General features: G+C 38.4%; 1 protein-coding gene across 2 annotated transcripts in view; it reads right to left on the bottom strand.

The window, feature by feature from the left end:
• Window positions 1–13,113, bottom strand: part of MKI67 (marker of proliferation Ki-67) — a 34,298-nt gene extending 21,185 nt beyond the window's left edge. Inside the window, exons 1-8 of one of the 2 annotated variants that reach the window (XM_053388891.1) lie at window positions 12,983–13,113; window positions 9,109–9,221; window positions 7,419–7,500; window positions 7,211–7,326; window positions 5,487–5,556; window positions 4,838–4,916; window positions 2,558–3,997; window positions 596–825 (exon numbers count right to left, since the gene is read on the bottom strand). In XM_053388891.1, coding sequence (XP_053244866.1) covers window positions 596–825; window positions 2,558–3,997; window positions 4,838–4,916; window positions 5,487–5,556; window positions 7,211–7,326; window positions 7,419–7,500; window positions 9,109–9,200 — 2,109 coding nt within the window. In that variant the 5' untranslated portion in view covers window positions 9,201–9,221; window positions 12,983–13,113. The remainder of the gene's footprint in view (window positions 1–595; window positions 826–2,557; window positions 3,998–4,837; window positions 4,917–5,486; window positions 5,557–7,210; window positions 7,327–7,418; window positions 7,501–9,108; window positions 9,222–12,982) is intronic. The other variant, XM_053388892.1, reaches the window with a different exon arrangement.
• Window positions 13,114–13,182: the final 69 nt, after the last annotated feature.

A 13,182-nucleotide genomic window follows, 5' to 3' on the forward strand; every position in this document is an offset into this window, starting at 1 on the left:
TTTTTACTCATAATCCAACTTTTAATAAAAATGCCAGTTCTCAAGAGAGTTATTGTACAGCAGGTGAAAACAAGGGAGTGGGGCTAGACCCCACTCATCCCATGGTGGAAACAAGTCTTCCTTCGCTAGCATTTGTCAGGGAGCAATACCTCTGAAGCAAATGGTCAAGCAACTGGAACTTGCTCAACCCACACTGGAAATAATATTTCCCTGCATTCAAGATCATAAAGCTGTCTCAAGGACACTTCATTTACCCTACTTGTAAGCCCCATTGGAAGGAATGGATAATATCCAATTATATTGTGGCATTAGAACAAATTTACTCTCAAGGGGACCTTCTTCCCTGCACCCCAGCTCTCATGTGTCCACCAATCCTGCTTCAAAGTGTTTGGACCCTCTGGAGATTTGGTACGGGGGGGCATACAGAGCAACAGGGGAAGGAGTTTTCTTACACAATGTTGGATTTCACCCAATGGGACTTATATCTAAGTATGCATGTACAGGATTGTTAGAAAAACACACACACAGGAAGAATGAGAAGCAGAAGACTTGATCTGGGTGCTTTTGAGGCATTTCAGTAAGGAAAATTATTTACCTTGATTCGAGATTGTCTAAATTTCAAAACCGCTCGAGGCGAGTTTCCAAATGGCAAGCTCAGTCGTGCTGGAGTTGCACCTCTTTTAAGTGGTGAGTTTGGAGGTAAGCGTTTATCAAACAGTTCAGGACTCAAGTGCCCACCAAAGGACACCCTCTTTCTCTTTCCAAGAGGCTGAATTAATATGTCAGGTTCTTCGTCCTTCCGCTTTTTAGGTGATTTCTTAACTTCTACAAAAGAGCAAAACATACCAAATTCAATATACCAACTTACAAAGCTAATCAGAAGGTTGATTCATTTTAGGTAATTTATCTAAAAGAAAGACAGAAGAAAGTTATTCTGAATTCCAACATAAATATGTAGCTCCAATCACAAAGGGAGTAAAAGGTAAAAGTAAAGGACCCCTGGACAGTTAAGTCCAGTTGACTTCAACTATGGGGTACAACGCTCATCTCCGCTTTCATGCCGAGGGGGCCAGCATTTGTCTGCAGACAACTTTTCCAGGTCATGTGGCCAGCATGGCTAAACCACTTCTGGTGCAATGGTACACCATGACGGAAGCCAGAGAGCATGGAAATGCCATTTACCTTCCCACTGCAGTGGTACCTATTTAACTACTCGCGCTTGTATGCTTTTGAACTGCTAGGTTGGCAGGAGCTGAGATAGAGCAATGGGAGCTCACCCCGTAGCACTGATTCAAACTGCTGACCTCATGATCGGCAAGAGGTTTGGGGGTTTCAGAATGTAAAGGTAGGCTGTTGTTGATTTTTGTTTACTATGTTAAATAAGCAGGATTACTTGATAGCAGGGATAGACTAATTAATGAAATCTATTGGATTTGTCCAAAAACATGTAAAAAGTTAAGTTTTCAAATTGCCTTGATATTGAGGTATTTTGTACGTTTACCTGCAATGACAATGCTTTAGGTTATATGAAATACTTTTAAAGTGTGAAATACTTTAAGCTGACATGAAACTTGCTAATAAACAATAATAATAAACAAATATTATTATTGGAACCAAATGGAGAATGAGATATCCTATTCAAACTTGTAGTTGGCTAAAATAAGGAACACCACAGAAACTGATATAATGACCAAGAAGATACAGTTAAGTGATGAAAAAGATTTTTTTCTTCTGCGAATTGGTTACTACATACTGAGTGTCAGTATAATTTGAATATTATTTATTGTTAATTCATTGTTTTCTGGAGTGATAACTAAAATTTCATCTTTTATGTATTTGCACCAATTCAAGAGCACTGGAGATTTTTTCTGTGCATACAAAAACCTGTCACAAAAGATTGCAGGTCTTTTGGACCCCCCTGATTAACTTTTAGTCTAGGGCATGGATTGGCAAACTAAGGCCCAGGGGACAGATCCGGCCCAATTGCCTTCTTTTGGAATGTGATACCAACAGAAACCTATTTTTTCTTTTAAACCATAGTCACTTTGAAGCAAATCATCCCCCGCCCCCAGTATGCCCTTAAAGAGGTCTCTTGGACCTAAATACAAGACTGATAGTGTCAGAAAATGAGTGTATGATAACACTTCAGTATCAAAATAGTAAGGATACTTTCTGTTAAAGTAAGATTTTAAAAACAGAACTAGTAAGAGATAAAAATTGAGTTTTTGTAGTTTTTTCTTCTTCATTACTATTAAGGAATTTTCCTTTGTAATGTTGGTTGTCTATATGTACCTGTTTAAAGCAAAATAAAAGATAGATATAGAGAGAGAGAGAGAGAGAAAAAAATCTGTTGGGGTTATTTTTATGCACTGTACTTCTCTTAATCGTAGTAACCAAATTCCTTTGGTATTCATACAAGTTTTATAAATAGAATAACCAACAGACTTCGAATAAAATTACATAAAGAGAGCAAAATTACAAGTTCAAGAAAAAGTCACGACAAGTTTCTGAAACAATCTCAAAATGATAGTCTTAGGCTTGTACTGCAAGTACTTACCTGACTTTCTTTTTATAGTAAATGCGCTTGTCACATTCAGTTCTGAAGCAGTCTCACCCTCTGCTGGCACTGGTACATTACTTTCATGACCTGGTATATAGTGTTTGTTATCAAAACTCTGGTTGTGGGCCTTCATCGTTGGTTCTTTTATTTTATCATCCTCCTCCTGGAGCCAGTTTCCCTCTTTTTCAGGTGGCTGGTTAGGTGTGCACATGCAACCTGTTCCAGAAGTATCTACAGGAACTTCTAATGACTCCTCTGAATTGATATGCATCTGCTCTGTAGAAAAATGCCCATTTAAAAAGTCTTCATTTTGCTTAATGCTCCTCCGGGGGCTTTTACTGTTACGACAGCGAAATGAATAGGCAATCATTCCAGAGTTTCTATCTTTTTGTGTGTTGTTCATAGAAATCTCATTTGTTGCTTTCAGAGTTTGCATTGGTTCTATGGCCAGCACTTCATTCTTGCCTTTTATTTTAAAAAACTTTTCTGTCGAGGCAACAAAATCAGGCTTCGTTGCACTAACATTCATTGAGCACTCTTCAATTTCAGAAGAGGTTTCTGTGGAATTCTTCAGTTCAATCAATGAATCTACCTGTTGCATTCTAGATTTTGAAGAACGTCTAGATTTTCTAGAACGTGGACTAGAATAAGTTTGAAAACTCTCTTTATTAGACTTTGGTATGGACAAAATGCTTTCAACCGATCTGCAAGTATCTGTTAAGTTAGCTTTGATTTCCACATCAGCTGTCTTTGTTGGCTCTTCTTCTGACTTTTCAGGGTGCCCTGCTCTATCTGCAGGTTCCAATGATACTATGGAACATGATTCATGGAAATACTTTGCACTTTGTCTACTTGCTGTTAGATTTGTATCATTACTTGCATTTTTAATCCCTTCAGTTCCATCTAGTTCATTCTCTTCTGCTTTCTGGAAATTTAACTGATTGGTGCCTTCACTTTCTTGCTTCCGTTCTGCAGCATAACCTTGAAGACCCAAAGATGATCTTTTGGATCTGTTCCTTTCAACGGATCTTAGATTTGATATCACACTGTTTATTTCTTGACTTTTAATATAATGAGAATGTTCAAATTCATTCCAAATTACACCTTCAGTCTTCTTAGTTTGACCAGTTTCAGATATCCTGTGTGGTATCTGAGATGCAGCTTCTTCCAAGGTATCATTACCATCTTTTCTGGCTAAGTGTTCTTCTTTTGACTGCAGAAATGTTTCATTGCTAATATCTTTCTCTGCTATTTTTGTATCAGGTTCGTGCTTCACTAATTCATAAAGTTCGCTAAAAGGAGACATTTCATTTTTCCTTTCTGAACTGAAGGTTTTGTATGTAGATTGGGGTGTGCCATACTGTCCAGTAATAAATTCTTGAATTTTTGTCTTGTCACTTTCATTAGTATTCCGATTTTCCCAGTCAAGTTTCTTTTCTAAGAAGAGATTTTTAAAAGAATACATTTTTAAACAATGTGTTCTTTAAAAGTATTTCTATTTTTGGTATAATGCTTGAGTTAGATGAAACAGTGTTACCAAATTCTACAGTCAGTTAAGGTTCTGATCATAGGGCAAATATATTTTTGAGGAATTAAGTAAAATCAACAACACCTGCTTCTACATAGAAAATAAGATTTAACATAAAAGTCCTGAACATACAGCTCAGACATTCACAAATGCACTCATATGAACCTACTTTGCAACCGATACTGAGAATAGCATGCCCATAGTGAATGGACTCTTAAAACTTATCCGTGTATGCAATAGACACTCTCTCTCTCTCTCTCTCTCTCTCTCTCTGTGTTTGTGTGTGTAAAAAAGTACATTGACAAACATCAGCATAATCTGTAATATAAATTTAAGATTTATCTACTTGTGAACTCTAATCATAATCCAGAGCAAACAAAAAAAGTGGCTGTCTGAATATCAGTTCCCGCTTCTTCTCTTTTGCCATGCCTGGAGCAGCTGGCAATACAACCTGCAGTGGAACTGGCAGGAAATAGAACTGGAAGGGGTTTTTTCAGCCTACAAGGTGTATTCTCTAAAATATTTTGCTTCCTGCTACTGAAGAGATGGGTGGAGACAACCCATATCAAGGATTACATTCATCCCTACAGGAGAAACTAATTCACCAAATCTTGCTTCATCTGTTCCCTCCTACAGCAGAATCCCAGTAAATGCTTTGATTTCAACTACTATGTATCTGTTTATGTAGCTTTACATTTTCTTGCCATTCAAGGCCTAACAGTGGTAAATAAGCTAAAATGACTACCAACCAGAAATCTGAGGACTTTTAGATTCTGAATTCCGACAGTGCAACAACTCCTCCTGTTCTTCCTGCAGAATATGAAGAACCTGTAAATTTGTAAACAATGTATCAGATCAATGAATGTTTTATTTGTTTTAGAAGTTCACAAAATTGTGCCTATGGAAAGTATTAATTGGTTTATTTTTGAAGTAAATATTTATATGGTATCGAATAATTTAACTGAGTAGATTTCACTAGAACCCCCCACCTCTAGCCTAGTTCCATTTATTCTTAAGAAAAAGCTTCAGCTGTTTATTTATCTTCACCCCCTAAACTAGGAGTAACAGCTATCTTGAAAATAATCTATCATCTTTGAATACAGTTGTTCTTGCATAATCATTAAAAAAATATGATATGAAAATGTGCTGTTAAAAGAATGCTTCCAAAACATCTATTAAAAGCATACATTCTCAGTAATATATTACTTTGGAGAGAAGAGTGCTGGCATTAAAACGTTTCTGTGAATACAGTTGCCATCCACACATAAAAAAGGGAGACCCTACATCTGCAGGTAAAAAACCCACTTAAGGAGATCGGGAATATGGAAACCTATAGCTACATATTTCATTCAGTCCAGCAAAATGCAAAGGTGCATTTCATTGTATTCATGAATTTACCTGTAATGTTTCATTCTCTTGAGACCTGGAACTCCTCTTCCGTGGAAGTAATGAAGGTGGATATTCAAACCTGTTTAAAGGTATTAGGTAGGCTTAATATTGATTTGTTTATCCCACTGATGAGCTAAATACCCTGGCTGCAAACCAGTTGTTGAAAACTCTTTGGGCTGGATAATGCAAAGAAAGCACCAGCCTTAACAGTCATAGAGCCAAACAAGAAGTGTAAGTAGCAACAAATTGAGAAGCAGTCAGGGAGGTGAATAAAGGAGATGAGTTCTGGGATCAGGCTTGGCTATGAAACAGTCAGTTTTGGCTGCCTGAGACCTGACCTTTACAGAGAGCAGGACAAGGGGACTGTGACGTTGCTCTTGCTTCTTGACTCTTGTGCAGCTTTCAATACCATTTCCCGTAGTATCCTCCTGAACTGACTCAGTGGAATGGACACTGGTATCACTGTGTTACTGGGCTTCCATTCCTGCAGTCCTGAGAACAGCACCGGAAGAGTGCTTTATGAATCTCTGACAGTTATGTTATGGAGTACCTCTGGGTACAATTGTATCCCCCAGTGCTATTTAAAATCTATACAAAGCCACCAGAAGCCACATGGAGCCTGGACCTGTGCCCGGACACAGTGGTGGGACAGATGAGGGAAAATAAGCTGAGGTTGAATCCTGCCAAGGTGGAGGCACTATAGGTGTCTGGATCCCATGTGCAATAAACTGATCAATTACGTGCCATGGATGGGGTTACACTTCACCTGAATTAGCTGGTATGCAATTTGGGGGTGCTTTTGGATCCAGCTTTGTCAATGGAAGCCCAGGTAACCTCAGTAGTTCATGCATTAATGATTTCAAAGCTGGATTACTGCAATGCACTGTAAGTAAGTTTCACTTTTACTGACCCAGAAACCGCAGTTAATGCAGAATGCTGCAATACAGTTGCTGAAATGATTGGGATCCTATCAACATATAACACCTCTGCTCAGATATCTACACTGGCTGCCAGTTTGTTACCAGGCTAAGTTCATGGTGTCACTATTAGTATACAAACCCATAACAGTTTTGGACCACTTTACCTGTGGCATCACTTTACCCCATATACTCCCCATCAACCACTTCTATCGGCAGAACTGACACAGCACAACGTACGTAATACTCATTCCGCAGTTACAAAACCACAATTTCTTGGTGTTGCAGCACCTACACTTTGTAACTCTCTACCTACTAATATCAGATAGGAGTCTTGACTGTAGTATTTTCAATGCCTGCTTAAAACATATTTAGGCTAGCCTACGCAGACAAGTTGAATGATGCAATGCATTTTAATCTCCCTTTGTTTACTGATGATTTTAATTATCTTTTTAATGCTTTTAAATACCTGTTTTTAACTGTCTTGTACTGATAATTTTAACATATTCTTTTTTATAACCGCTTAGAGGCTTTACTACAATCAAGCAGTATATAAAAGTAGTGAAATACAGGTGGTGACCATTTTGCATGCGTCCAATTGATGTGTGGCCTTCCATGCATGCCATTTTCTGACCCAGAAGGGGATGGAATGGGCTTACACACAATATGACTCAAAATGCAACCTCTGCACAAAGGAGTTGCCTGAACATAAAATAAACTCATTAAAAATTCCAATGACTTGACCCAACCTAGGCAACGTGACAAGAGTAATTTTATTTAAGTAGATCCATAGCTGTGTATAGCATTGTTACCTACCTGAAAGAACGATCAATAATAGTGAATACATCTCCATGCTTTAAGTACGTAGGCTGCTGAAAAATATTTCCATTGAGTTCTGTTGGGTTTGCAGGACTTAAGTTAAACAAAGTTGCCTAAAAAAAGATTTAAAAATATTCAGCTCAGTCAATTAAGAAAGGTCCAAGAGACACTCAACAAATCAATACAAAAAAATAAGAAAGCATACCTCCTTATTTTCATTGACTTCGATTTTACAATGTTCTTTGGAAACCTGAGGCAGCTGAATTCTGATGTCACACTCTCTTTTCCTTTAAATATAATCATGCAGTTTTCAGATTAACATTTGTATATTACGCAGAGATAAAGGGGTTTTTTATATTAAAAATGCCATAATGCTACTATTCAAATATTAGAAAAATTATAAAGACAAACTATGTAGTATTATGAAAACTGAACTTGTTTTAACTGAAAAAACCACTAATGTTTACTGTTGGCATGCCATAAACCAGAGATGGCTAATCAATTCAGGGTCTAGAGCCACACTGGTCCAGGGTAAACCATAATATCTACATGCCAAAGCAAGCATGCCCAAAGTGTAAATGTGTCCATGGCTAGAATTGCAGTTCGCAAGCTGCCTTCAAAAAGCTTTTATATTCTATCAACACTATTTAAAATCCTTTTTTGATAAGCTGTTGTTATTTATTAAATTCTGTAAAATATAAATATATACATAAGAAAGAATGCATTTTATGGATCAGAACAGGGGACCTGTAGAACTGGTCGATGAAGAAATAGTATTTTTTAAATGGACAAATTGGAAGGTTACAAGGGCAGGGCACAAAAAACTTTCTGGGGAACTATATATGGCTCACAGGCTATGGGTTGGCTACCTCTCTCTGCCATAAACTTTCCCCTGCCTTCATTAAATATGCACTTGGTCACTGATTCCTATTCACATAGATACTTGGAGAAAAGATACTCTAAATCAGAGCAACACCTGCACCCAATAAAACCCTCCAAAGATATGAAATGATAAACATAATGTTGCCGATATCGCTTGCTTATGTAAAACAGAAAGGCTGAATAACTATTGGAGTTAATAAAGTTCAACCTTTCAGAGCAGGTTGTACACTTCAAAAATTTCTCTAGAGTTGAAAAAGTGTTTTCTCTATTGACTTTTATGTATAGTGAACTTGAAGCAGACAAGCGAAACATTAATTCGAGAACATCATAGATGCTTATATATCCAAAAGCAAGTGGATGTTGCTCCTCTCATTTGACCCACTGAAAGCATGCTATTAACAACTTTTGCCCACAAAAATATTATAGCTTCACTTGAGTTTCAAAACTGTGAAGAAAAATTAAATTTAAACCCAAAAGTAAAGACAATTTCCTATCTACTAGCTCTCAAAAAGGTCCAATTTACATCAGTGTGCAAACCTAAAATGTGCACATTGATGCAGGGCTTAGGCATGTTGACAATTTAATTGACATCTTAAGCAAGCAGGCACACACACATCCCCAGAAAGGGCACAAAAAGGGGCAAATACGGCCCTAAAAGAGCGAAAACAGCAAAAATGGTGTCTAGCCTTTGCAAGTGCAGTACCCGGAGCCTTTTATGCCTATGGAGAGTTGAGAGTTTAAGAAAGTAGATTGGGAGAATGACTGTGGAGTTGGGTAGATTTTTGGCTTTTTTTCAGGCATTTCTAGAGGTTTAATGGGTGTTTACAGGCTTTTTCAATGGTGCCCCAATATACATTTCACTTAAATATGTGGTGCCTTGGAACGTAACCTCCGTGTAAATGGGAGTTTCCTGTAGCGAAGATTTTACTGTTTCACTTTGTGAAAAGAACAGTTCAGACAATTAAACATTCAAAAGCTGTATTTCAAAATACCTTCCAATAAATAAGTCTTACCTTCCAAACAAACAAGAGTTTCTAGTCAGCGGAAAATGAGTTCCATCACTCCCATTCTTTTTAATGACAACAATTTTCCCAAAAAGTGGCATTTTCTCATCTGTAATTCCTACCTGTAAGGATTGAATATTGAGAAATCAATAAAACTTTACCTAATTACAATATATGATGAGCACCTTTCTAGTCAGACAATAAACCAAGAGAATTACAATTTTCTTACACTTTTCTTAAACCCAATTATCATGAAACTGTATGTAAAAGCCCTTTATCAGGTCTATAGCTACAACATATAATGCAAATTACATTATATAATACAGGAGACACATACAAGTGTACTATTTGTACACGTATACTGTTTTGCTGCTCATTAACACTAGCTCCTAAAAAAAATTTAAACTAATTTCTCAGTAACATGATCAAAGTCATAGGTGTACAAGTAATTTGAACAAGACATCTTAAAAATTAATGAATGTATTATGGCATTAGCTTTCATGGAATACAGTGCACTTCATCAGATGCACAGAGTGAGATCCTCAACTGTCAAAATATTGCACACATGGGTGCTGTTGGGGTGGATGGGTATAATGTAACCAGAAAGGCCAGAGAGAATGCAGGGAAAATAGAGACAGTGAAAATTACATAAATAACAATGATAGTTCACAGAATCAGTTGTGAATAATAGACATCCTGACATTTGTATACCAATTAACTTGTATGTTTTGTTACCATTTCATTTAGTACTACAATATGTTTACATAGAGCTGCCCTTGAAGCCAGTTCAGAAGTTCCAATTGGTGCAAAAATGCTCCCACCTCGCTATTCAGTAGCAAAACTACGGTAGATACAATATTGTGACAGCACTATTGAAACAGTTTTGCTGGTTACTTGTTTGCCAGCATGGCCTGGATACTTAAAAGAGCACCTTTCCCCATTATATTCCAGCCTGTGCTTTGAGATCTGACAGAAAGGTCCTTCTTATAGTTCTATTTAAAACCAAGACTCAAACAACAAGACCTTAAGAAGAGCCTGCTGGGTCAGGCCTTCAGGCCTATTGACAACCTAATCTAGCATCCTGTTCTCACAGTGGCTACCCAGATGCCTGTGGGAAACCCACAAACGGGACCTGAGAACAACAGAACCATCCCATTCTGTGGTTTCCAGCATCCTGCTTCTGGAAGGGACTCATGTTATGGTTCCCCGATTACAGAATTGCCTTCCACTAGAAATACGTTGGTCCTCTTTGCTGGTGTCTTTATGTCATTTACTCTGCTTGGCCTTTGGAGGTCAACTGCTCCTACTGTTGCTGAGTTATAAGATGTGTCATTGCTAGTTTAATGATGGATGTTCTACTGTTTTTATTATGAATTGTATACAGTGCTAAAAATTAACCAGGCACTAGGCATCTCCACCATCTGGAGGTGCATGTCTGGGGATCATTGGATCTAGACTGTTTTCATACAGTAACACTCCATCCTGTAGAATTCCATTGGTTATATTTTATCTAAACAATCGGGAATGAATTTCTGGAAACAAAATGCTTGTCAGACTGCAGCCTGAGCAGGAGCAGTTACCATTAAGAAAAAGAGGTTGGAATAAGCCAATATACATGTGGACTTTTCTTCTTCAAGTTCTCAAAGCTCAAGGTTGTCATCTGAACTATCCAGATGTTTAACTGATAATCACAGCCCATTGTTTGAAAAATAAGACTTTGAGCTGTCTTGCCAAAAAAATATATCTGAGTTTCTAACACTGATTGTATACCATCTTAGGAACTTCATTTAAATTAATAAATAAAAAAAAATCTTTGCCTTACTTTAGCCCACAAGTGAAAAAAAGAAACTCTTGATATATAGTTTCACATTGCAAGTCTGAATAAAGTGTCCTTATTACAGGATAGCCAGTTTATTCTCATTTACAATGTCCTGGGAGACTGGAATTGCCCCCCAACAGTTTTTAATATTGTAATTTCTGATGAGACTAAATTTATTCTTTTGCATAGCAACTGGCCTATTTGTAGTATGTATGCAATAATCCACTAACAATGCTCTTAATCATTCTACATATAAAGTTGTTCTAGTCCTCTTAATCAATTCCAATAATTTGTCAGAGAAAGTCTGTCATGTACATGAGCAGTTTATCTTGAATCCATAGGACACTGAAACCACATCTCCTCCTCATGTGAATCACTAACTGATTTCCAGGTACTGTACTATACAGATATATAAATGCATCTATTTTACTGTCTACCCCATACAGTACTGTCAAAGCAATAACGTTTACAATCTGTATACACAATAGAGGAGCTGTACAAATCAGCAACTACACTTTCACACAAACAGTTGTACTTACAATGAGACACCTGTTATTGTGTTCATGGTTATATGTGAACAAGCCTACAGGCATTATGTATACATATTTGAATATTGCAGTTGCTGCTGCTTTTTGTGAAACAGCTTCATCTGCATACACAACTGGAAGAATAGTCTGGCTTTGCAACTATTTTGTTCCATGTTTCCACCTCATGTGATTGGTTTACTAACAAGTACATTTCCTTCAGAAACATTTTCGTTTTTAAAAAAAACCCCAGAAACTTTAGGATGGTAACTGTAGATACATTAATGTGTGGTATGGATACCAACATAGTTACAATATTTTTATACAGTACCACAGCAAAGAGGCAGGTGGCACCTTTTTTAAAGTAGAAATACCATGTTCTGTAGAAAGCTCATTTAATTTAAAATGGTCTCAACAGAATTACATGAAGCAAAAAAGTTTCAGCAGAATAAGCAACAAAGACATTGAAAAGTCAGGTATGCTGGGATTGCCAACTCAGTTATGCAATTGTTCCCAAAAGATACAATCAAACAAGGTAAATCAGATGTAGCCAACGAAGTGCCCCCTCCCCAAACTGTTCTACTGTACTACAACTCCCATCATGTCAGCCCATGCTGGCTGAGGCTGATGGGAGTTGTAGTCCGACTACGAATATTTATTCTGTACAAAGCCACCCTGCAGCATTTTGCTGGAACCCGATTTTCCATAAGAGAGATACTCTGTGGATGCAGCGCGCTCCGGAAAGGCGAGAAAGGCGCGCATTTCAAACACAACTCGCGACCAGTCTTGTGGAGATGCCCCCGTTCCTCACAAAACAGTGGTCTAATAGGAGGGGAAACCACCTATTCGCAGCTCTCGCCACCAAGTTAGCCAGGCCTGTGCTGTGAACAGTGCCGGATTTACGTATAAGCTAAACAAGCTATGGTTTAGGGTCCCACTCTCTTGGGGGCCCCCAAAAAATTAAAGGAAAAAAACCTGGATGTGCATTTCCAAAATATAAGATAAAAAAACAAATAAAATACAACCTATATACAGCAACAGTGGCAAACGGCTTTAGATACCTATTAGGTCCATAAATTACCATGTAGCATATATTCCAACACAAAAAAACAGCGGCAATTTGTTGTTGACAAAGGACAGTTGGACATATAAAGGGCCCCATTATTGTCAGTAGCTTAAGGCCTCATCAAACCTAAATCCGGCCCTGGCTGTGAAGGCTCAGTCTAAGGGGAAACTAATACCTGCCAAATTTCACTGATTCCCCTCAATGACACCCTCATTTTCCCCAACGTTTCTCTCTCTCCTACGCACAACACAGAGAGGGACGTTTTTTTTTAAAAAAAGAGGCCGTTGGACCAACTCACTCGCTTTGCTGGCGCAACCGCTCGGCCCCAAGAGAACGGCCCCCAAGCAAGCCTTAGCACCGCCGGCCGTCGGATGGTCTTTCCCCCATTGCCAACTTCTCTTTCTCCCCCCGCGCCCGCAATAAGCGTCTGGGTCCCCCCCCCCCAGGTCCCCACACGGGCTGAACGTCTCTTACCTGCGCGCGCGTCCTCCGCCACGAGGATACGCAGGACCCTCTCACGCTCCCCTTCTCTCCCCCCTAACAGACCTAACCGAGTAACAAACTCGCACGCGCGCGAGCGCCTAACTCCTCATTTAATTCAAATCCCCGCTCTGACGTCGTCACTTCCGTAGTGCCGGCGTAAATTTCTCCTCACTCCAGGTCTGTATCTCTCC

The sequence above is a fragment of the Podarcis raffonei genome, chromosome 5 (assembly GCF_027172205.1).
Source record: "Podarcis raffonei isolate rPodRaf1 chromosome 5, rPodRaf1.pri, whole genome shotgun sequence".
In the NCBI taxonomy this organism is placed as follows: domain Eukaryota; kingdom Metazoa; phylum Chordata; class Lepidosauria; order Squamata; family Lacertidae; genus Podarcis; species Podarcis raffonei.